The sequence below is a fragment of the Garra rufa genome, chromosome 1 (genome assembly GCF_049309525.1).
Source record: "Garra rufa chromosome 1, GarRuf1.0, whole genome shotgun sequence".
In the NCBI taxonomy this organism is placed as follows: Eukaryota; Metazoa; Chordata; class Actinopteri; order Cypriniformes; family Cyprinidae; genus Garra; species Garra rufa.
Genome location: NC_133361.1, coordinates 10,992,407 through 11,016,457, shown reverse-complemented (window position 1 = coordinate 11,016,457; position 24,051 = coordinate 10,992,407). Strand labels below are relative to the sequence as shown.

Below are 24,051 nucleotides of genomic sequence, written 5' to 3'. Positions count from 1 at the left end.
TACATTGTTTTTGTCTCAATCTTCAAGCACGTTGGGTGGCTTAGGCCGCACATATCAAGCCTTGACGCTCATCAGAAGCGAAGAGGTAACAGGGTTACATACTAACCTAGATTCCCTTTGCAGAAACTCTGAGAATCGCTTAAAATTTGGGAAGTCCCCCGACGAGTCCAACTCTTCAACCACAATCTTATTCCAGTTTCTCACAATCCAAGTGGGTAATTTCTTAAGTAGTTTGTAATTCTCCTCGCAGTCGTTTAGAATGGTTAAACCCCTCATGTGTGGGATGGCTTCTACACAGCCCTGTAGAAAATCACTAAACTCACGCAGGGCTACCGGGTCGTTAACTCCTATCTTAGGCCACTTCATGAGCTTTTCGCGAAAGGCTCTCTGGACGATGAAGGGATTTCCATACCGCTCTTTGAGAACCTTCCAGGCTCCCTTATATGCATCTTCTGAGTTTCAATAAAAGAATCCTTCAACTGCCTTTCTGGCCTCTCTTCCAAGATAGATTTTTAAGTAGAACATCTTTTCACCCACTGGAATTGATTTATGGTCAATGAGTGCTCTAAAGGACAATTTCCAATCAATGAATTTCAAAGGATCCCCACTGAAGGTCACTGGCTCTGGAATAGGCAGTTGACTTATACTTAGAGAGTTCACTAGTGCTTGGACTACGTCCACTGACTCTTGAGTAGTCTGCATTTCAGGAAACATGTGCTGTGGATGAAATGACTCTGCTTTAGGATTAAGCTGGGGTTTGATGTCAGCTTCATGTTCTCGTACCTCCTAGAACTCTTCAGCATAGCTCTCGACATAGTTTCCTTGGCCGTCTGTTTCCAAGAGTCGCCTTGTAAAAGGCTTTCTCGTGTTTCTTTGCCTGTTGACTCTGCATTTCTAGGCCCTTCTCTGTCATACTTCCCTTGCGTGAACTTGACCTGACAGGTTGCTCTCTCTTTGTTCTTGCAGTTCTTCTGCAGGGGTAAACATTTGACCTTCTGGTTCTGTTGATTGCTCAGTTGTGTCTTCCATTAGATGTTTGTTTTCACTGTCAAAGAGCTGTGACCCACTTGCTTAAAGACTTAACAGCAGCGATGTTGTGAAAACCTCAGATTGTAACGTAAAGAAATGATGAGAAAGCAAATGCAGATGAAACACAAACTTTATTGAAAGATTTGATGATGAATGACGTGACGATGATGACAATGGTGATGGTGATGTTTTCCCGGCTGAGTGACACGAGGGCTTGATGGCTGGTGAGATGAAGTGTGGTGATTTCCGTGGTGAAGGTGAACATCCAGTGAATCCAGGAAACAAGAAAACTCCGACAAGATAATCCACATGAACACGAACTCCACAAGACGACAACTCCACGAACATCCAACACAACGAACTGTCAGATAGGGAAGAAGAGATTGGAGTGAGTATATGTAGCCTGTGATGATGAGGGACACCTGGTGCAGGACTGATTGGCAGCTGCGCTGAATGAGCGTGACGCACAACGTAATGACACACACACACAGAGACGTGACATGAGAACACGGCAGATGTGAGAACCGTGACAGTACCCCCTCTCCTAGGAACGTCCCCTGACGTTCCCAGCCTCCAGTACCTGTTGATTAAAGTCATCAATTAGAGAGTGATCCAATATGTCTCTAGCAGGAACCCAACTTCTCTCCTCCGGACCGTAACCTTCCCAGTCCACCAAGTACTGGAATCCGCGTCCCCTCCGTCTAGAGTCCAGAATACGATTGACCGAATAAGTGGGTTCCCCGTCTACGAGTCGCGGCGGTGGGGGAACCGGGGCTGGTGGATTAATGCGTGCAAAAAACACAGGTTTGATCTTGGAAACATGAAACACGGGATGAATCCTCCTGTACACTGGAGGGAGTTTAAGGCGGACTGCCACCGGACTAATGATCTTGGTGACAGAAAACGGGCCAATAAATTTAGGAGCAAGTTTATTCTATACGGATCGGAGAGGAATGTTTTTAGTAGAAAGCCACACTTTAGAACCGACGACGTATACGGGAGGCCTAGACCGGTGGCGATCGGCTTTGGCCTTGGTGCGCGCTCCCACCTGGACTAGAGTCTCACGGGCTCTAGACCAGGTGCGATGACACCTCTGGACGAAGGCGTGAGCAGAGGGAACAGCGACTTCGGATTCCAGACTGGGAAAAATTGGTGGCTGGTAACCTATACTACATTCAAATGGGGATAGGCCCGTGGATGATACTGGTAATGAATTGTGGGCGTACTCCACCATAGAAAGCTGCTGGCTCCAGGAGGAAGGATTTCTAGCGACCATACATCTTAACGTTCTCTCCAAATCTTGGTTGGCTCTCTCAGTTTGCCCATTGCTTTGAGGGTGAAACCCCGAAGAGAGACTAACAGTGGCCCCCAGAAGTTTACAAAATTCTCGCCAAAATTTGGACACAAATTGGGGTCCCCTGTCAGAGACCACGTCTATCGGGAGGCCATGTAACCGAAAGACGTGGTCAATGACCGCTACCGCTGTCTCCTTGGCTGAGGGTAATTTGGGCAAGGGGATGAAATGAACCGCCTTCGAGAACCGGTCCACCACGGTCAAAACTACCGTGTTACCCTGGGAGGGTGGGAGGGCAGTGACAAAATCTAGCGCAATGTGGGACCAGGGTCTCGAAGGGATTGGCAGCGGTTGTAGGAGCCCATCTGGGGGTCTGTTAGATGTCTTACCAGTGGCACAAACTGAGCAAGCCAAAACAAAACTGCGAACGTCTCGAGCCATGAGTGGCCACCAAAATCGTTGCTTGACCAAATGTATGGTGCGATTAACCCCTGGATGACATGCCACATTGGAACAATGTCCCCACTGGATAACTTCGGACCTTAACAGCTCTGGCACAAACAATCGGTTCGGTGGGCAACCGTCCGGAGGCGTTACCCCATGTAAGGCTGTCTTAACCTTCGACTCGACCTCCCAACTGAGAGTAGAGACAATAAGTGTCTCGGGAAAAATACCCTCGGGAGTGGACGGGCGATCAGATCGGTCAAAAATACGAGATAAAGAATCGGGTTTGATGTTTTTTGAACCCGGGCGGTACGAAAGAGTAAAGTCAAAACGTCCGAAAAAAAGTGCCCACCGAGCCTGCCTAGAGTTTAGTCTTTTAGCAGTTCTGATGTATTCTAGATTCTTATGATCGGTCCATACAATAAAAGGTACCCCCGACCCTTCCAACCAGTGGCGCCATTCCTCTAATGCTAGTTTGACTGCCAACAGCTCTCTGTTACCAATATCATAATTTGACTCAGCTGGCGACATGCGATGAGAAAAAAACGCGCAGGGATGCACCTTGTCGTCCGTGGGTGAGCGCTGGGAAAGAACCGCACCTACCCCCACCTCTGATGCGTCGACCTCCACCACAAACTGACGTGATGGATCAGGGGTGACTAGGATGGGAGCCGAAACGAAGCGGCCTTTGAGTTTGGCAAATGCAGCTTCTGCTGCATCTGACCACCTGAACGTCGTTCGGGGGGAGGTCAAGGCGGTCAGAGGTGCGGCTAGTTGGCTGAAATTGCGAATAAACCGCCGGTAAAAATTGGCAAAACCCAGAAACCTCTGTAGGGCCTTACGGGAATCTGGGGTTGGCCAATCCACCACAGCCCTAACCTTCTCGGGATCCATGCGCATACCCTCGGCCGACACGATGTACCCTAGGAAAGGAACAGACTGTGCATGAAAATCGCATTTCTCCGCCTTGACAAAAAGCCCATTCTCTAACAGCCGCTGAAGCACTCGTCTGACGTGTTGAACATGTTCCTGGAGAGAAGAAGAAAAAATCAATATGTCGTCCAGGTAGACATATATGAACTGATCGACCATATCTCTCAACACGTCATTGACGAGTGCCTGGAAGACCCCTGGGGAGTTGGACAAGCCGAAGGGCATGACCAAGTATTCAAAGTGCCCCCTGGGGGTGTTAAAGGCAGTCTTCCACTCATCTCCCCCCCTAATGCGGACCAAATGATAAGCGTTCCTTAAATCCAATTTCGTGAAGATTGACGCTCCCTGTAACCTCTCGAAGGCTGAAGATATTAACGGCAAAGGATAAGTATTCTTTACCGTAATATTGTTCAGCCCTCGGTAATCAATGCAAGGTCGCAGAGAACCGTCCTTCTTCCCCACAAAAAAGAACCCCGCCCCCGCTGGAGAAGAGGAGGGTCGTATGAACCCGGCTGCTAGAGAATCAGAAATGTATTTCTCCATAGCCTCTCTTTCAGGAACTGAAAGTGAATATAATTTGCCCTTAGGCGGAGACGTACCTGGCAGTAAATCTATAGCACAGTCATAGGGACGGTGAGGAGGAAGAGAAGCAGCCCGAGACTTACTGAACACTTCCTTCAGGTCGAGGTACTCCCTGGGCACGTTACTCAGATCCGCCGCCTTCTCCTGCAACACAGAACCAGAAACAGAGGGACAAGCAGACAAAAGACAGGATTCATAACATTTAACGCTCCATTCAGTAACCAACTTAAGCTGCCAATCAATCCGGGGGTTGTGTTTGATGAGCCAGGGGTGTCCCAGGACGATGGGGGCGTGAGGGGAGTCCAGAATGTAGAATGAGATGCTCTCACGATGGTTGCCAGACACCGTGAGAGTGATGGGATCCGTGATGGAGGTGATGGTGGGCAGGTTCTGGCCATTGAGGGCGTGTACGGCAATGGAGTCTGTGAGGGGCTGAAAAGGAACATGATTACGTTGTGCAAAAGAAAAATCCATGAAATTACCCTCTGCTCCCGAATCCAAAAGTGCCGTGCAGTGCTGATCCTGTTGCTGCCATCTAAGCCTAACCGGAAGGAGCGTGGAGGTGGTGTTGAACGAGGACTTGTTAGCGGAAATCCCACCCGACAGTAGCCTCATACTTACTGCCGGGCTGGCCCTTTTACGGGGCAGTTAAACGCGAAATGACCAGCTGCCCCACAATATAGGCAGAGTCCTTGGGATCTCCGCCTCTCCTTCTCCTCCCGGGAAAGCCGAGCCCGACCCACCTGCGTGGGCTCGGGATCGTGGAAAGGGCTGACCGCGTCGCTGCCGCTGGCTCGAGTTGGAAATCCCTCCCCAGGGGGGAGCCGAGCGGGTGTCCATCGACGCTCGGCTCGGGAGAGTCGAGCATCTACCCGCAGGGCCAGGTCAATGAGGCCGTTGAGGTTGGCGGGCAGATCCAGGGCGTAGATCTCCTTCTGGACGCGGTCAGCCAACCCATGCAGGAACATGTCCCACTGCGCCTCCTCGTTCCACTGGCACTCAGCCGCCAGGGTTCGGAACTCAATACTATAGTCTGAAACGGACCTCCCCCCCTGTCGGAGGTCCGCCAGTGTCCGCGCCGCCTCTCTGCCAGAGACAGCGCGGTCAAAAACCTGTTTCATTTCGGCGGAGAGTGCTGAGAACGAGGCACAGCAGGGATCTTGGTTCTCCCACACGGCCGTTCCCCACAGTGACGCCCTCCCCGTCAACAGGGTGAGCGCGAACGCCACCTTGCTCTCCTCACTAGGGAATGTGCGGGGTTGGAGTGTAAAATGCATGGAACATCTAGTGAGGAAAGCGCGGCAGAAGTTCGGCTCACCTCCGTAGAGTTCTGGTGGGGGAAGGCGGGGCTCCGGCTGATGTTCCGCCCCAGATGGTCCAGACGGGGCGATCGGAGCGGGCGGGGCAGGGGGTGTGGTCGGCGCAGCGGGACTACGGAGCTGGTTGACTGCTTGGGTCAGGTCAGACACTCGTGCCACTAGGGTATTGATGGCGGCCCCTGACGTAGCGGTGTTTCTCTCATTCTCGCCCAGCCGGGAAAAACACTCGCGAAGTGCCTCCTCCACCGAAAGTTGCTTTGTGTCTGCTGCTTCCATTTATGATCTGACAGTTCTGTAACGTAAAGAAATGATGAGAAAGCAAATGCAGATGAAACACAAACTTTATTGAAAGATTTGATGATGAATGGCGTGACGATGATGACAATGGTGATGGTGATGTTTTCCCGGCTGAGTGACACGAGGGCTTGATGGCTGGTGAGATGAAGTGTGGTGATTTCCGTGGTGAAGGTGAACATCCAGTGAATCCAGGAAACAAGAAAACTCCGACAAGATAATCCACATGAACACGAACTCCACAAGACGACAACTCCACGAACATCCAACACAACGAACTGTCAGATAGGGAAGAGAAGAGATTGGAGTGAGTATATGTAGCCTGTGATGATGAGGGACACCTGGTGCAGGACTGATTGGCAGCTGCGCTGAATGAGCGTGACGCACAACGTAATGACACACACACACAGAGACGTGACATGAGAACACGGCAGATGTGAGAACCGTGACACAGATGCAGCGTCACGTCATCCACTCGTTGGAACAGCAGCGTTGCAACATAAGCAGATGCAGCCTTCCGTCGCACTCGCATGATGAAGTAGCAGCGGGAAGTTTTACTGTAGTGGCCCCTTTGGCATCCGAAATATAAGGCAGAGAGTTTTGACGGGTGTTTGCAGTTTTATTAAGCCTTGGTGCAATAAACTTAAATAATGCTGCGATTATTTTACTCCTTTACATCACAGCACTTCAATGCACCACGCTCAACCTTATCCATGCTGCATCCTTTATCACCGTAAAACTATAATAAAGAAACATAACAGAAATTAAACTCAAGCAGTATGTATGCAATATGTGACAATATAAACTTAACAGCATTAAACAGCGTGGTGCACTCAAACAGGATTACTTTTTCACAAAATAAGAAGTAAACACAACAGCATGAAATGCATTATAAATGTAACATACCTCGTCCCGTTATTGCCAAGAAAAGGGGGCTAAACACAATTACACGTTATTAAAAACTTTAAATGCTGCTCTGAAGTGAGCACTGTACAACGCACATGAGACCTTTCTTCTCTTGTACCGCAGCTCTAACCTTAAGTTCCCTTGCGCCCTCTAGTGACGCCTTAAAATAAACCAACAAGGGGCAAGTGGTCATTACAAAAACAATGATAGAAAAGACTATAATCCTGAAAGTTAGGTGTTTTGTTTTTTTGTCTTTTTCCTTGTCTCTCTTTTTTGTCTTTCTTTTTGTGATTTAGTTTATTAGCAAATTAATCCCATGCAGTCACAAACAAATCCAAACTATGCCCAGTACAACTCCTTTTTTTTAATAATCATTGGACACAGTATAAGTCGTTTGCTACAATGTGACACTGAAGACTGGTGTAATGATGCTGAAAATTTAGTTTAGAGCACAGTACTAAAATTATATGTTGAAGTAATTAAGGTATTTATGTATATATTATATTAACTGTACTGTATAAAATCATGTTTTCAGGTAACTTCACAGTCTACTTCTATCCTTATGAATTACATGACATCAACAGCAGGTGTACAGCTTTTCTTCTTTGCCATGAATATGCTAAATGGAAGGGTCTAGGTGGTAAATAATCTGCACACAAATTGTCTTGACTAATTGACAGGACCACTCATTTTGAAGGAATATGCCGCGTTCCAGGCAACCTGTTACTCGTTTTTCCAACCTTCTACCCGTGAAAGTGCACCCGAACGGCAGTCAAACCCGTGACTTCCCACTTGTGAACTCGTACCAAATCGATGTACTCTGATGTAACATAGCCCCCGAAACCACTATGTCAGCACCTACGGGTGCGGTGTTTATGCAAGTGGTACCCAGTGAAAAAATAGACTTTAGGACAATATAACGTTGCAAACAGATTAATAATAATGTAATAATAATAAATGTGCTCGGGCAGTTTGGGGTGACTTGCCAGGAATGCTACAAAGTCGTGAGTCGTGATTTGAAGTCATGATTTACGAGCTCAAAAACCTGTTTGGAACGCAGCAATAGTTCACCCATAAATTAAATTTGTCATCTTTTACCTGCCCTCAAGTTGTCTTTAAAACCCAAATAGGATATTTTTAGTGAAACCTGAGGAGAGGTTTCTGTCCCTCCAGCTTAAGTAAATGCAACCAAAATGTTGAAAAAAAAAAAATAAATAAATAAAAAAAAAACATCAAAATGGCATTTCAAATCTGGGCCCGTATTCACAAACATTTTATCTAACCACCAAGAGTTCTCCTAAATAGCACATTCACACCAACATTACCTGTTAATTTAATTTAATGATTTGTTACCTTGAGTCTCAGTGTGTCTTTGGGAAGTTCAGAAATCTTCTGGTAATGTGTTTTAAAGCTCACTGGAATTCTGTAGTGATATTTATACTGAGGAAAAACTGGCCCTTTGCCCTCATGGACCCAGACTCTGTTGGTGCTCGAGATGAGATATAGCCTAGTGTCATTCATGTTTGTGTAACCCTTTCCTTGGATTTATATCAATGAAAAGGAGAAATAAATAAATACTAGGCTATATATATATATATATATATATATATATCTATCAGAGGTTCGTAAAAATTCTGTCATAATTCCTTATCACCCGTCATTTTAATTTTCACATTTTAATTATAACACATTTAATTGCATTTATTTTTGTTCACGTTTAAATTTTTTATATGTTGAATAGAACAGATGAGACCGCTTAACTTTTTATGTTCAGCACCACACCCCGCAGTGACATCGATTTCAATATATTCTCATTTTAATGAGCAGTATTTATCAGTAAATCCCAGTCGATCTTTTGGTCTATGCTGTTTTCAGTCGATGACTAAGTACATAGTGCACCTCCTATCCAATAAATCGCAATGAAACAAAGTCTCAAATTTCAAATTCAAGCCATAGTTTTAGTTCTTGTAATTTCTGCATGAAATTTTGTGATTTGTTGGCTAAAAAGAAAGCAAAACACAACATAAGCAAAGTAAAGATGAATTTGACTGAACATTGTTTTTGTTTGTTTGTTTCTTTCATGGTCATATATTATTACCATGAATTCCTTTGGCAACGATAACTGTGATGTGAAAAGGCTGAGTTTGTCATCAAACAGAAATCTCAAGTTTGCCAGGCATTATTGGAAATTTCAGTTTGATCATCAGATAAGATCAAAATAAAGGGTAAACAAACCCTTTAAGTAAACCGTAAAAGCTGCTTTCGTGTTGACATTTAACTTTTCAACCTATGGTGGATTTGCAGAAACACCCGTTTGAAAGAGTTTGCATTGCTGTTAATATGTAGCTACTTTCCTGCTTATTATTGAACTTGTTATCTGTCAGACAACATACAGGGCTGCATTTGATTGGAAAGACAACTTTTGTTAAACGCCACCCCAAGCAATGGACATACATACATATTTCAAGGGGTAATTTGCCAAACCAAGAGAAATGATTAATGACATGATTGATATTAAATCCAAAGCAATCTTAGTAAGGCAAAAATCACAGAAAATAAGAGTTTAAAATGAATTTAAAAAAAATATATTAACTGAATGATTAACAGGGCAGACAAACATTAGAATGAGGGTCATTCCTGGGGTTTGGCAATTTTTCAGTCCCCCAGAGTGTCACAGTTGGAAGAGGCAAACAAAGAGTAAGTTTCACAAACAGGCTTTATTCAAGAACTCAGAAGCTTCCAAGGTAAAGATAAAGGCGTGTTGAGCATAAGGCAGAAGCACACATTCATATAACAGTTCAAAGTCTGATGACAACATTCACAAGAACTCCAATCTCTTGTAGATCCTTGCATGAGCATATATATATATATATATATATTATATCTATCTTAAACCAAACATTTGTCATGTCCGTGAGGCACTTCACTGAGTTCGTACTTAGAAAATGTTTAACAACGTGCACATTGTCTGTGAGTATGTCCCTTGGCCTGAACTCAATCCCATCTACCATTCTACACCCATAATAATTTAGACTCTGCTCAATGTAACATTATTTACCAAAATTACATAATCTCTTTAATAGTGGTGCAGAAAATGTTTAGTAATATCATACCTTTTATTAATAATTGTGAGGCATATTGTAGTCAGCGAGGTTACTGTCAAGCTTTAAGGGTTCCTAATATGCCCTTTTTTGAAGTCTTGATTTAGTTATGGGGTTGCACTAGAACATGCTTGGTGGTTCGTAAAAGCGCATTATGTTTCACATAATTTACATTATTATACTCTCTCCCAGCCAGGCACAAATAAGTCGATTAGTTCCGAGTTTGATGAAGGCCTACCTTCTGAAAAACTAAATTTGTTGTGATTGGTTAGCTGTTCCAGTGTGTTGCGATTGGTGAACAGCTTAGACAGTGGCTCCATTTGAAACGGCATACTCAAGGAGTAGGTACTTAATTTCAAAAAGTACTTACTTAACAAGTGTTAAAAGAGTATCTACTCAACAGCTAAATCTCATTGCGTATGAATGTGTTCTGGCAGGTCGATGTTATCATGTGACCTATGATGTTATAACAAGCGCAATAACTGGATTGATAGAAGTTTTTATATTTTTTAACAATACTAAAATGATCCAGTTCAATCCCTAAATGTATATTTTTTGTTACAAAAACCCCTCATTGTTGTCTTGAATATGTTTATGTGCAGAATTTTTCAAACCACATACAAAACTATCTTAAATATTAATTTTCCTTGCCATTTAGACAGGAACTTGCAGGCAGCGGTTGGGACGAGGACCATGACTCGGTCTCCGGGGTGGAACTGCCGAGGTTGAGCTGCCCGATTGAAGTGATGCTGTTGAGCCTTCGCCAGGTGTTCCCGGACTAATGGCATAACGTGGTCGATAAACATGCTCCGACCATGCGCCAGATTCCCCCGGTAATCAAGCAAGAACAGAGCCGCTGCTGTGATGTGCTGTCAATGAAATGAGAGGCGAGCGCACTCATGCGAATTCAGGAAAACAGTGAAGACTCACCTCCCTTTTTTGCAAATACATCGCGATTAGCACATCAGTTCCCTCAAGAGCTGGATGTGCTGCTGTTCACCACATACACTGTATGGGACATGTAATGTCCTTATAGTTAGTCCACATGTTTTGATGCATATCTTTCATTTACATTTACATGCAGAGAAAGTGCGCTTTTAAATTACTAATCTTCGCTTGAACGATGAAGTAAGCTTTTGACTTTAAATGCATGGGACATGTCATTTCTGTATAGTAACTCCACAAGCTTTGACGCGTATCTTTTTTTGTTGAACTGATTTACTCACAGCTTGGAAATCCATGAAGTCTTTTTTAGTTCTTCATTTATTTTCAAAATTGAGTCTTAGTTCTCAGTTCTTAGCACTCACATAAATCTACTTGGGTTACAACAACTTATTGACTGTATTTTGATCAATTATAATTCCAGTTATGATTGATCTTGATTACGGTCACAGCTTAATAATTTCTCACTTGCGTCAATAACCGTGCACGTTGACATATGAAATGACGTCAGTAGACATGCGCAGTAAAAAACTAATGTGAACTGAAAAATACACAGCATGTTTTTTTTACTTAGATTTTACTAAGTTGTACTAAGTAACCACTTTGTAGTTACTACACTGTAAAAAGTTTTCTCCAGATTCAACTTAAAAACCTTAATTTAGCAGCTGCCTTAAGTTTTGAGTTAAATCAGCTTAAAACTACAAGTCATTTGAACTTATTACAATAAAAATGAGTTGATATAACTTGTAAATTTAAGGCAGCTGCTAAAGTTAAGTTTTTAAGTTGAAACTGGTGAAAACTTTTTACAGTGTATGGTTATACTACAAAAAAAAAGTTAAATGTTACTACTGTGATTGTGGTTGCTAAATAAAGCCACTTGCCCAACCATTCTTCTTTTAATAAAGAAACATAGGCTATTGCAATTTGAAATTATTGGAATTGCTATTAGAATATTTTTCATTTGTTTTACTAGTTTTCATAATGTAGACAGAGAGCGCATGATCTTAATTTATAGTATAGCCTATAATAAATCTGCACACTAGATGCAAATTAAATTTCTCAAATGACAACAATAAATATGATAATACTTCTGATATATATTTTTTAATCAGTTTCATCATTACCCAGTATGACAAAAATACGACTAATATTTCTTTGAGTAAAACTACACTAAAATGCCCAGACATTTTGATGAGTAAAACTTTACGAAAAAAATTGCAGGGCAAGGTTGATACATAATAATAATGTACATTTGAAATAAAAACGTAAATTTGAGACAGGACTAAGAAGGACTAAGTCTAGATCAGTTGCAAAGCTACATGACAGTATAGCTTGCAATTAGATACATAATTTGTGGATGAACAACTAAATGTTACACTACGTCAAGTGACATATGCTTTATTAGACAATTAAACATTTTTATAGCTTGATGCTTTATTGTGTTACACGTGGTGAGAACTGGTGTCAGACCTGAAAGTGCTGGATCTGAAGATGATCTACTTTGAGTGATTGTTCTTTGTATGTCTGTGTAGAGAAGAAGATTGATTAAAAGTTAAACGCTTCCCACATGCAGTGCAGTGATACGGTTTCTCTCCAGTGTTGGTCCTCTCATGAGTTTTCAGACGTACTGAATTACTGAACACTCATATGTTTTAAGTTTTTTTCCCAGTGTGAATCCTCTTATGTGTTTTCAGATATCCTCATTTGCTGAATCTCTTCTCACAGTGTGAACACTTGTTTGTTTTGTTTTTTTTCCAGGGTGGATCCTCTTATGTGCTTTCAGATATCCTGAAGTACTGAATCTCTTGTCACAGTGTGGACACTTATACGGTTTCTCTCCAGTGTGGAGACTCTCATGTGTTTTCAGATATCCTGAATGACTGAATCTCTTGTCGCAGAGTGAACACTTGTAAGGTTTTTCTCCAGTGTGGATCCTCTGGTGCTGTTTTAAACTGTCTGCTGAAATAAAAGTCTTTTCACACTCTAAGCACATGTAGTCTCTCACACCAGTGTGTATTTTCTGATGTACTCTCAAATTTTGTAGACGTGAAAAACTCTTTTCACACAAATCACATGAATGCGGCTTCTCCTTCGTATGAACAGTCAGATGCTCCTTTAGGCCTGAGGCGCTCACAAATGTTTTGCTGCAGTGATCACACGCATGCCGTTTCTCTCCAGTGTGGATGTTTATGTGTCTTCTAAGACTTGATGAATGTGTGAAGCTCTTCCCACATTGATCACAAGTGAATGGTTTTTCTCCTGTATGAATTCTCATATGATCCATAAGGTTTCGTTTTAGTGAGAACCTCTTCCCGCACTGATCACATGTGAAAGGTTTCTTCCCAGTGTGGGTCATTTCATGATTTTTCCGATTTGCTGAATCACTAAATCTTTTGTCACAGTGTGAACACTTGTGAGGTTTCTCTCCAGAGTGGATCCTCTCGTGTTTTTTCAGTTTTGCTAAATCACTGAATCTCTTGTCACAATGTGAACACTTGTGAGGTTTCTCTCCAGTGTGGATTTTCATGTGTTCTTTAAGGTTTGATGATCGTTTGAAACTCTTCCAACATTGATCACAAGTGAACGGTTTTTCTCCAGTATGAACTCTCATGTGACCCTCAAAATGATTTTTGTTTGCCAAAATCTTTCCACAATGAGGGCAGGTATAAGACTTATTGGCTCTTCTTTTCTTTAAATCTTCCTGTTTGGTTTGAGAGCAACTCGAGGAATTTTCTTCAGCTTTGACATGATTATTCTCCACAACGTCACTCAGTTGTTTATTCTCCTTGTTTTCTTCTATCATCTCTGAAATAAAAGTAAAAATAGTTTATTTTCAGCTCAACTCATTAAACGCAGAGAAATGTAGAGAAATGAAAATGAACTCTGCTTTAAATATAACCGTCAGCCTTATAAATGAAGATTTTTTTATAAGAATTTATTTTTCTAAGAAGGTTTTTAAGGAGGAATTGTGATCATTTTAAACCTAAATTAGCCAGCTTTTATTTTTGTTGGTTGCCGGCAAGTATGTATATGCATCAGTAGAGCGTAAGTAGCTGCGTTTCCATTACAGATTTGTGCAAAACTTTGAGGCTTAGTATTGCAAAATGACGGCGTTTCCATTAATATTATGCAACTAATGCAATTGTATTTATTTTTTTCGTGATAAGTCACGGCAACTGATTTTTGTGGGATTTTGGCTTTATTTAATCGAATGTACCTGTAAATGTGAAAAAAACCATTTCCATTTTGCAAAATATCATTTTTTCAAATTGCCTGAAAAACCACCTTATGTGAGCGCAAAAACTTTTTTATGATATATGGGAGTTTTTGCGCAATTGGCACATTCCCATTAGGCTTATTTTCAATTTGAGCAATTTAAGGGTAACAGAAACGCAGCTATTGAAGCGCTTAAGTATACACGCTCCCAGGTTTAGCGCTTCTGACTGACGATGTAAATTAAATGTAAAGTTTCTGCATTGTACTTTAAAAACAGCAGTGAATAGCCTAGAATTATGCTTTCAGTTAGAATAGAAATCTTATAGAGTATTACAGTTTGTCGATCTAAAATGGCATTTGTGTATTAACGGCTGTCAACCATGTCGGTACGCAAATGCGCGCTCTGAACTTATTTACACTGCGCATTTTCTTATTTTGGGTCGTGCATGCAGACATGCAACCACTTATGTGACTGCTTACTATCTCAGGGTCTTCAGTGTTTAGAAATCACTGCCCCTCTATGACAGCTACTCGAGCATAACACCCCCTAGGCATGGACAGCGGATTGTAAGCAAGAAAAAACATATTCAAATTATGACCTATGCTTTCAAATGCAGAAATGTCAATTAATGCGTTCATGACCTCAAGGATAGATTATTGTAATTCTTTATTAGGCGGTTGTTCTGCATACTTAAAAAACAAACTCCAGCTGGTCCAAAATGCAACAGCTAGAGTTCTTACTTGAACCAGAAAGTATGACAATATTAGCCTGGTTCTGTCAACACTGCACTGGCTCCCTGTTAAAGGAACACTCTACTTTTTTTTGGAAATATGCTCATTCTCCAATTACTCCAAATAATAAAACTGGCAGAAAATGTAAAGCTGTGATTTTCTAGGCAATAAGATTAGGAACTACACTCCCATTCTGGTCAAATAGTCAAGGAAGTTAGCTGCCGTAATATGGACTCAGCAGGCGCAGTAATATCACGCAGTGCCTGAAGTTCGGTCACAATTATAAAAAGCCGATCACATTGGCAGTTACCTAGCTGGGAACTAATCTCGGGCGCTGCGTGACATTACTGTGTCTGCTACGTCCAAAACTCGTTGGTCATTTTTGAACGCGATGCTATATTTGTCTCATGGGATTCAATGATCTATTCTAAGCTATGCTAAAAGAGAGATCGCCAGAACAGGAGAATGGCTGAAGGGATTTCAAAACGGTAAAAATCAACTTATTAACTCGAGGGAGTTGGAGAATGAGCCTATTTCCAAAAAAAAAAAAAAGTGGAGTTCCCAAAACTCTGGCAATTTGATAATACCTAGAATATCAAAATCAACTGCGGGCGGCAGATCAGTTTCTTATCTAGCGCCTAAACTCAACAATCTAAGAAACACTGTTCGGGAGGCAGATACACTCTGTCAGTTTAAATCTACATTAAAGACACGTCTCTTTAACCTGGGTTACACATAAAACATTAACACATTCCTATAATTCAAATTCATTAAAGGATTGTTAGGTTGCATTAATTAGGTCAACCGGAATCGGAAACACTTCCCATAACACCTGATGCACTCGTTGCATCGTAAAAAGAATGGCATCTACGCTAATATTAGTCTGTTTCGTTCTTATTCCGAGGTCACTGTAGCTACCAGATACAGGCTGTATCCAGATCAGATGTTCACTGCTTTTTACCCAGGATCCAGTCCGTACCAAGAGCAGATCATGGATCACCACCTTGAGTGGTGGTGGACTTGACTTGACTATTCGACCACTCAGGAGCAGTGGCCCTAATTTCATTGTATTCAGAAAAAGACAGTGACAATAAAGGCTTTCAATTGGATTCAAAAGCTTTATTGAGAAATTTAAAACAGAAAGCCCAAAGGCAAACATATCACAAGATATTATACCTAAAACTATACATATAAAAAATGTCCCCAATGCAAATACACCCAGGAGACAATAAAGCCTCCTCTTTAGCTTCCTGAACAAAAACAGTTTGTAAAAAGCTTCTACTTTCCTTCATGAAAGAGCACAGAAACTACAAGTGACTCTGATGTAAAAAAAACGATGCAATTTATATCATTAAGCAAAAAAATCCTATAGTAAAACATGGTGACATTGTTCTTTGTAGAGGGACTTTTGTAGAGGGGTTTTTAAGTTGATCTGAATCTGTTGGTTTTGAAGATGAACTTAATTCATTGTGAAGACTTAAGTTTCTGCGTAGTGTTGCTTGTAATGACAGACTTATCCAGATGATATATTATTGCTTGATTCATTATTGTATCACATTTGGTGAGGATGCAGCATCAGACCTGAAAGTGCATGATCTGAAGGTGATCTAATGACTGTGATGGTTTTTTGTATGAGTGAGTAGATAAGATGAACGATTGAAACGCTTCCCACATGCAGTGCAGAGATACGGTTTGTTTCCAGTATGGATGTTCTGGTGTACGTTAAGGTGTGCTTTTTGTCCAAAACTCTTCCCACATTGATCACACGTGTACTGTTTCTCTCCAGTGTGGATCCTCTCATGTGTTTTCAGACTTCCTAACTGACTGAATCTCTTGTCGCAGTGTGAACACTTGTAAGGTTTTTCTCCAGTGTGGATCCTCTGGTGCTGTTTTAAATGACCCGCTGTAGTAAAAGTCTTTTCACACTCAAAGCACATGTAGTCTCTCACACCAGAATGTATTTTCTGATGTTCTTTCAAAGTTTGTAGTAATGAAAAACTCTTTCCACACAAATAACATGAATATGGCTTCTCCTTTGTATGAACTCTCATGTGTGTCTTCAGGCCTGAATCCCACAAGAATGTTTTACCGCATTGATCGCATGCATACAGCTTTTCTCTAGTGTGGATGTTCATGTGTACCTTAAGTGATGCTGGTTGTGAGAAACTCTTCCCGCACTGATCACAAGTGAACGGTTTCTCTCCTGTGTGAACTCTCATGTGACGCTCAAGACTATTTTTGATTGTGAAATGCTTTCCACACTGACTGCAGGTGAAAGCTTTCTTGGCTCTGCTCTTCTTTAAATAGTTCCGTTTGGTTTGAGAGCGACTCATTTTGACATGATTTTTCTCCTCAACTTCACTCAATTCTTCCTTTTCCCCGTTGTCTTCAATCAACTCTAAAATAAAAGTACAAAAAGTTCATTTTTAGAAACTCAGTGAAAAAAAAAAAACTGTTAAGAGACATAAAAAGGACATTATATAACAGCATTAAGTAAGCAATCTCACTTTCACTGTTTGAGTTTCCGCTCACGGCCGTCTTGCCAGTCAAGAGGTGTTGATCTCCGAGTGCGAGGATGGATAGCTCCTAAAGCATGTTTCCATATAAATGCATGGCTAATTCGTTGTTTTGGCGCAAGTGAAAAACAATATTAAACTTCTAGTTGTAAAAGAGCCTCATATAAGCCTAATATTTCGTCCTATGGAGTCCTTTCATTCGCATTCGGAGATCGACACTTCTTGACTGGCAAGACGGCCGTGAGCAGAAACTCAAACAGTGAAAGTGAGTTGTTCAAAAACTTTCTTTTTGGTGAACTCTGTGTACACAAACAATGTTCTCAATGCTGGAGTTCATGTGTAGAGACACAGGCGATACTTCGAGCAAAGTTTCATGGTGTGTCGAGCCTTCTTAGTGTTGTAAAAATATAGATTTTGATGCGCTCAAAGTTATGCCCCTAGTACTCCCATTCACCGGCCATTGACCACAAAACGAAATCACGGTCAATCTCAAAAACGGCTCATTTGTTGTAATTATGCTTTTAGATATAAGCTTGTCTCGTTTACAGTTAAAAAAAAAAAAAAAAAAAAACAGCCCAGGTTGCATTTTGGCAACAGTTATCCTTTAATGATACTGTTCTTTCCACACTGTAAAAAGTTTTCACCAGTTTCAATTTAAAAACTTAAGTTTAGCAGCTGCCTTAAAATGTTAAGTTAAATCAACTTAAGTCATTTAGGCCGATTTCATAGATAGGGCTTAGCCTAAACCAGGATTAGGCCATAGTCCAATTAAGACATTAAGGTTTTTTTTTTTTTTTTTTTTTTTTTTTTATAAACGTGCCATAGAAAAAATTATTACTGGTGTGCATCTTGAGACAAAACAAAGGCACTGATATATTTTAAGATCAGTCAGTGCAAGTTTCTTTCAGTTAAAACAGCTCAGACTTACACTTTAGTCTAGGACTAGGCTTAAGCCTTGTCTGTGAAACCAGGGGTTAAACTCAAGTTAAATCAACTAATTTTTATTGTAATAAGTTCAAATGACTTGTAGTTTCAAGCTGACTTTACTTAAAAACTTAAGGCAGCTGTTGAACTTACGTTATTGAGGTGAATCTGGTGAAAATGTTTTACAGTGCAGAAACTGTTTTTGTAACATGTAAAATATGATATTGGGAAGTGCTCATTTTGCTGTATTTGTTCAACATTTGCCAGATCATGCTGACCTGATCTATAGTTGATACAGCAACATTTGACACAATGGATAAACCTGTTTGAACCTTTTTTATTCTAAATAAACATAAGTTTGGGAGGATGTAGGTTTACAGGAAAAGAACACTTCAAGGAACATGTAAGGGTTCATAATGGACAGAAGCCAAACTTGTGTTCAATGTGGGAAGAGTTTTGCACACTCAACACAACTTAAGGTACACATGAATGGATGAACATCCATACTGGAGAGAAACCATACACGAAGGGTTGTTAGACTACATTAATTAGGTCAACACTTCCAAGACTTTTAAAACACCTTTTATACAAATACAATAAACCAAATCAGATGTGTCTCACACACTCTGGGCTTAACAAAGCATTACGATAAGCCCTTATTTTTATGTTAAGGAATATACAACTTTTTAAGGATCTGCATGCACCCTGTTAAATCATGATTAACCCAATATTCCACAACAATCATTATGAATGAAGAATAAACACCAACCTCCCTTTCTCCCGGGTTCTGGTTCCTCAGGTTTTAGTCTGCAGGGTTCTGGTTCCTCGTGTTTTATTCTGCAGGGTTCTGGTTCCTCGTGTTTTATTCTCCAGGGTTCTGGTTCACTCGTGTTCTCCTCAATCTCCTCTTTAACAAACACCATCTTCACAGCAGCAAATCTTAGTTCAGCTGATACTCCACCAGATATTCCTGCTTGCATCAAATTTAGGCACCACTATGAGAATAGGAATATGACACGAACTGTATTTTTCTATTTACAGAACGTACACTTATAACAATTTGTATTAAGCCAGAGTCACAACAAAACAACCAGAGAGCACGGTGAAACTAGACGTCTTCCTCTGATGTTTAATGGTGTTTGGCAAACAAACTCATGCGTCTTGGCGCCATCCGCTGGACTGGAGAGTGAACAGCATATGCTGGTTAGATATGTTTTGGTGCTGGGATGCTGGTTTATGCTGGTCCTTTGCTGGCTTTTTAGCTGGTCATGTTGCTGGTCAATGACCATAAACCAGCAAAGACCAGCATAAACCAGCAAAGGACCTGCATAAACCAGTGTCCCAGCACCAAAACATACCTAACCAGCATATGCTGTTTTTTTGTTTTGTTTTTCAGCAGGTCTGGGGTCCGTTCTTCGTACCTCGCTTACTACATCCAGGATCAAATGACACTTCCAAGATCAAATCATCGCGCTAACTATGAGCTGGCTATTCCGGTTCTCCGAACGCACCTGTTGTTGATGATTAGTATAGCTGGATGAAGTTATTTGAGATCACTGGGTGGCTTAAAAGGGGCTACGTATCGATAGTAGAAACATTGATGGGCAACTCTTTGATTGGTCGGCGAACATGACGAAGGAGCGCGCTCAGTATTTTTCTGCAGCAGAGCAAGAACTCTTGATTGAGGGATTTCAGGAGTTTCAGAGTTTAATTAAAACGCAAGGGAAAACTGCAAAGGCTGGAAAAGCAAGGAGAGAGGGCTGGCAAAAAGTAGTGAACAAATTAAATACGTTAATGCTGCCCATGTTACATGTTTTTTCCTTGATATGTTATTTTATTGATTTTTTTATACACTACCGTTCAAAAGTTTGGGTTCAGTAAGACTTGTAATAGTCTTTAAAGAAGTCTCTTATGCTCATCAAGACTGCATTTATTTAATTAAAAATACAGAAAAAACAGTAATATTGCAAATTGTTTTTACAAAATAAAATAATGTTTTTGTTTTTTTAATATATTTTAACATACTTTGAAATAGAATTTATTCCTGTGATGAAAAGCTGAATTTTTATCAGCTGTTACTCCAGTCTTAAGTGTCACACGATCCTTCAGGAATCATTCTAATATGCTGATTTATTATTAGAATGATCAATGTTGGATAATATCAACAGTTGTGCTGCCAAATATTTTTTGGAACCTGTCATATATATACACTTTCTTGCGAGATACTTTTCTTTTCCCACGTGAGTCAGTCCGCGTCAGTCGTGCTCTTTAACCAATCAGATGTGACCTCGCCATTTCAACCAATCATAACCCGCCAGGAGCGCAGCCTAAATCCTGTTTACATGAAATAAACCTGCTCCAGAGGAGGTTTAAGCTTGCAGAGCTGTTGCTATGACAGCAAGTCCAGGGGTCCGTTCTCCGTACCTCGCTTACTACATCCAAGATCAAATGACACATCCAAGATCAAATCATCGCGCTAACTATGAGCTCGCTTTTCCGGTTCTCCGAACGCACCTGTTGTTGATGATTAGTATAGCTGGATGAAGTAATTTGAGATCACTGGGTGGCTTAAAAGGGGCTACGTATCGATAGTAGAAACATTGATCGGCAACTCTTTGATTGGTCGGCGAAAATGTCGAAGGAGCGCGCTCAGTATTTTTCTGCCGCAGAGCAAGAACTTTTGATTGAGGGATTTCAGGAGTTTCAGAGTTTAATTAAAACGCAAGGGAACACTGCAAAGGCTGCAAAAGCAAGGAGAGAGGGCTGGCAGAAAGTTGCTGACAAATTAAACTCGTAAGTAATTGTAATTATATTATTATATTATATTATATTATATTATATTATATTATATTATATTATATTATATTATATTATATTATATTATATTATATTATATCCTCTTTCACATTAGAGCCACAACAGGACCCACTAGAACATGGGAACAAGTAAAAGTGAAATATAAGAATATTCTACAGAATGGTAATATTTATCACTTATATTGCTTTTAGTCTCTTGAAAAGAGACTCTGAAATAATCTGTTTGTTTGTTTGTTTATAACAGCAACCAAGAAAAGGGCAGAGCAAAAAAAGACAGGTGGTGGTCCTGCACCCCCTCGTCACACCCCGGCAGAGGAGCTGGCCCTAGGGTTGAATGCCACTAGACCCATTGTTGAGGGCATCCCTGGGGGCAGCTCTTCTTTAGACCAGCAGCCGGGGTGCAGTAGCAGCAGCACCTTCATAACTGGTAAATGAGTGTTTAATTGTACTTGTACAATGTAAAATATTTGGTTGTTGCCTTAATTAAAATGCTTTTTGTATTTTGACATTTATTGACATTGGTTTTTTTTTGTTGTTGTAGTTTTGCATAACACTCCATCACTTTTACCTGTTCCCATGCAAGGGGTCACTGAAGCATGCACAGTAAGTTGGGATCGAGTATGTGTGTGTGTGTGTGTGTGTGTGTATATATATATATATATATTACTTTTTTTTATTATTATTTAGACCAATAGGCAGTACCACATCCCTTTGTAACACCATTTTGTTTCCATTGCACAGGACAGTGAAGCAACCCTGTCAGATGACTGTGGTTTAGAGGAAGTACCTGTAAGTGCATGCATAATTTGGCCTGAATTTGTATCTACTTGTGTACTTCTATGTATTTCTGACTGCAGTATGATTTGCAGGCAGAGAGGCCGGCAGAGAGGCCGGCAGAGAGGCAGGCAGGAAGGCCAGCAGAGAGGCCTGATACAGAGGTGGGCAGTCTTGTGATTAATTTTACTTCCTATATGACATGTATTGACCGTTAAATATTGTCTCTACAAATGAAACAGGGTGACATTCGTTTGCTCTATAAGAGAAGTCTCCAGCAAAAAATGGAGTATATTGAGATAAAGAAACAAAAGCTTCTAGGTGAAATCGAACTTCAAACTCTAATGAGGCAAAAAGTTCAACTAGAAATCGAGTTGCTTAAAAAGGAACTTCAAAGTAAGTAAAAATAAACTTTCATACAGAGCACTATTGATGACCTTGCGTGATACATATAATTTATTTTTTTTCCAGGCAAATGATGACTGGCTTTTTTTGGATGAAATATAAAAATGACAAAAAAAAGATGCTCAAATAAATTTCAATGAAAACAATGTTTGTCATGTTTTTAATATTCGAAATTGTGTTGCACAATTCTGTCCCGTGCAGCTCTGCCACTAGGTTGGTCCAAGTGCACTGGCTGGAGGTCATCATCAGGCTGCACCTCCACCACAGGAGTCCTCTCCTTTCTGATGGTGGCAATGTTGTGCAGTACGGCACATGCAACAATAATGTCACATGCCCTGTCAGGTGCAACCCTCAGACTTTTCAGACACTGAAATCTTCCCTTTAGTTGCCCAAAGGTCATTTCAATGCGTGCCCTTGTCCTGGCTAGAGCTGCATTGTAGCGGGTTTGTGGCCCAGGGTTGGGGTCAGGGAACGGTGTCAGAAAGTACTGCCTGCATGCATAACCCCTGTCTCCAAGGAGAATCCCATCATAGGCCCCTGCGTAATGGAGAAATGGTGTAATGTTAGGCCCAAAATAAGTATGAAATATTATCAAAATAAGTGTCTTTTTCTTACCACGTTCAAATAATGTGCATAACCCTGACTCTCTGAAAATTCTTGAGTCATGCACTGATCCGGGCCATTTAGCTTCCACATTTGTGATATGGCACATAGAGTCACACACCATCTAAGAGATTTCATTATATATGAACACACTCCTTTTCATTATATATTACCATCAAAAATATTAGTATTACTCACCTGCACATTTATACTGTGAACCCCCTTTCGATTGACAAAATCCCCTTCATTGGGGCCTGGGGGGGCCTTGATGGCAATGTGTGTGCAGTCTATGGTACCAATCACATTAGGGAAGCCTGGGGACGATCCAGCTATAGTTACAGACATAGCTCATGATTGCATGACATACATGATCAAATTTAATGTACCTGCAATAGAAAAAAAGCCCTGTTTGACAACCTGTGGTCTTAAGTGGCTTGGAAAAACCACAAACACACCCAGAAAATGCTTGAGTGCCAGGTATACTTTGCGAATGGAACGGCAGACAGCACTTTTTCCTATGTTTTCTGCGTCTCCAACAGTGTACAGAAACGTGCCACTCGCAAAGAAACGCAAGGCAATGCACACAGTTTGTGCAGTTGTTAATGCCCGACTACGGCGAGTGGAACTCTTAACATAGGGATCCAACAAGTTGGTTAAGTAAATAATACCCTCACGGGAAAAACGATATCTCTCTATGAGCACACTGTCGCGCTGCGCTAGAGGATCCTGTCTATCCCGCAATATAGGTTGAATTCTGAAAAGTCTCCTTATCAACCTTGCACCTTCCGCAATGGGTTGCTCGCGTACAAACGGACAGGACATGGCTGCGACAGACTTCCCAAATCCACCTTCGCTTTTATAGCCGTGGTCTCTCATCTTGATTACACAAAGTAATGTACTATTACTACTCTAAAATATCAATTAAATCTGAAATAATTAAATATATGAAATAGAATGATTAATAGTACATTTCCCTTTTTTTTTTTCTTTTAGAAAATGACCTGTATGTATCTTTATGAAATCAATAAGACAATCAAATACTGCATTATCTTTAGTTACATTGATAATATTTATTTATGGAAAAAAGTGTTACACAAACTACACAAACTATATGTTTAAGTGAAATATGCACTTTTCAAACAACAGACTGCATTTTTTTTATATAAAATACCCTGCATTACATATATGCGCGGTCATCTTTGACTTATAATATAATAGTAC

The 24,051-nt window shown here is 40.9% G+C and overlaps 2 protein-coding genes across 2 annotated transcripts in view; one reads left to right on the top strand and one right to left on the bottom strand.

The window, feature by feature from the left end:
- The window catches only part of LOC141330426 (uncharacterized), a 392,843-nt gene that overhangs the window by 29,732 nt on the left and 339,060 nt on the right, over positions 1-24,051 (top strand). The gene's annotated exons all lie outside the window — the stretch shown is intronic.
- On the bottom strand, positions 12,227-19,077 carry LOC141330555 (uncharacterized). The gene is made up of 3 exons (XM_073835534.1): positions 19,002-19,077; positions 16,514-17,190; positions 12,227-13,461 (listed from the first exon to the last, which is right to left on the bottom strand). Exons 2-3 carry the CDS (start codon positions 17,123-17,125, stop codon positions 12,535-12,537), a joined length of 1,539 nt encoding a protein of 512 aa, XP_073691635.1. The 5' UTR covers positions 17,126-17,190; positions 19,002-19,077; the 3' UTR covers positions 12,227-12,534.

What these genes read in the sequence shown, in the direction of transcription:
- LOC141330555 (XM_073835534.1), bottom strand. Translation starts at nt 17,125, where the DNA reads ATGAGTCGCTCTCAAACCAAACGGAACTATTTAAAGAAGAGCAGAGCC. An exon ending in GACAAAAAGCACACCTTAAC is followed by an intron (nt 13,462 to 16,513) that starts GTACACCAGAAC and finishes AATCATTTTGAG; the next exon opens with GGTCACATGAGAGTTCATAC.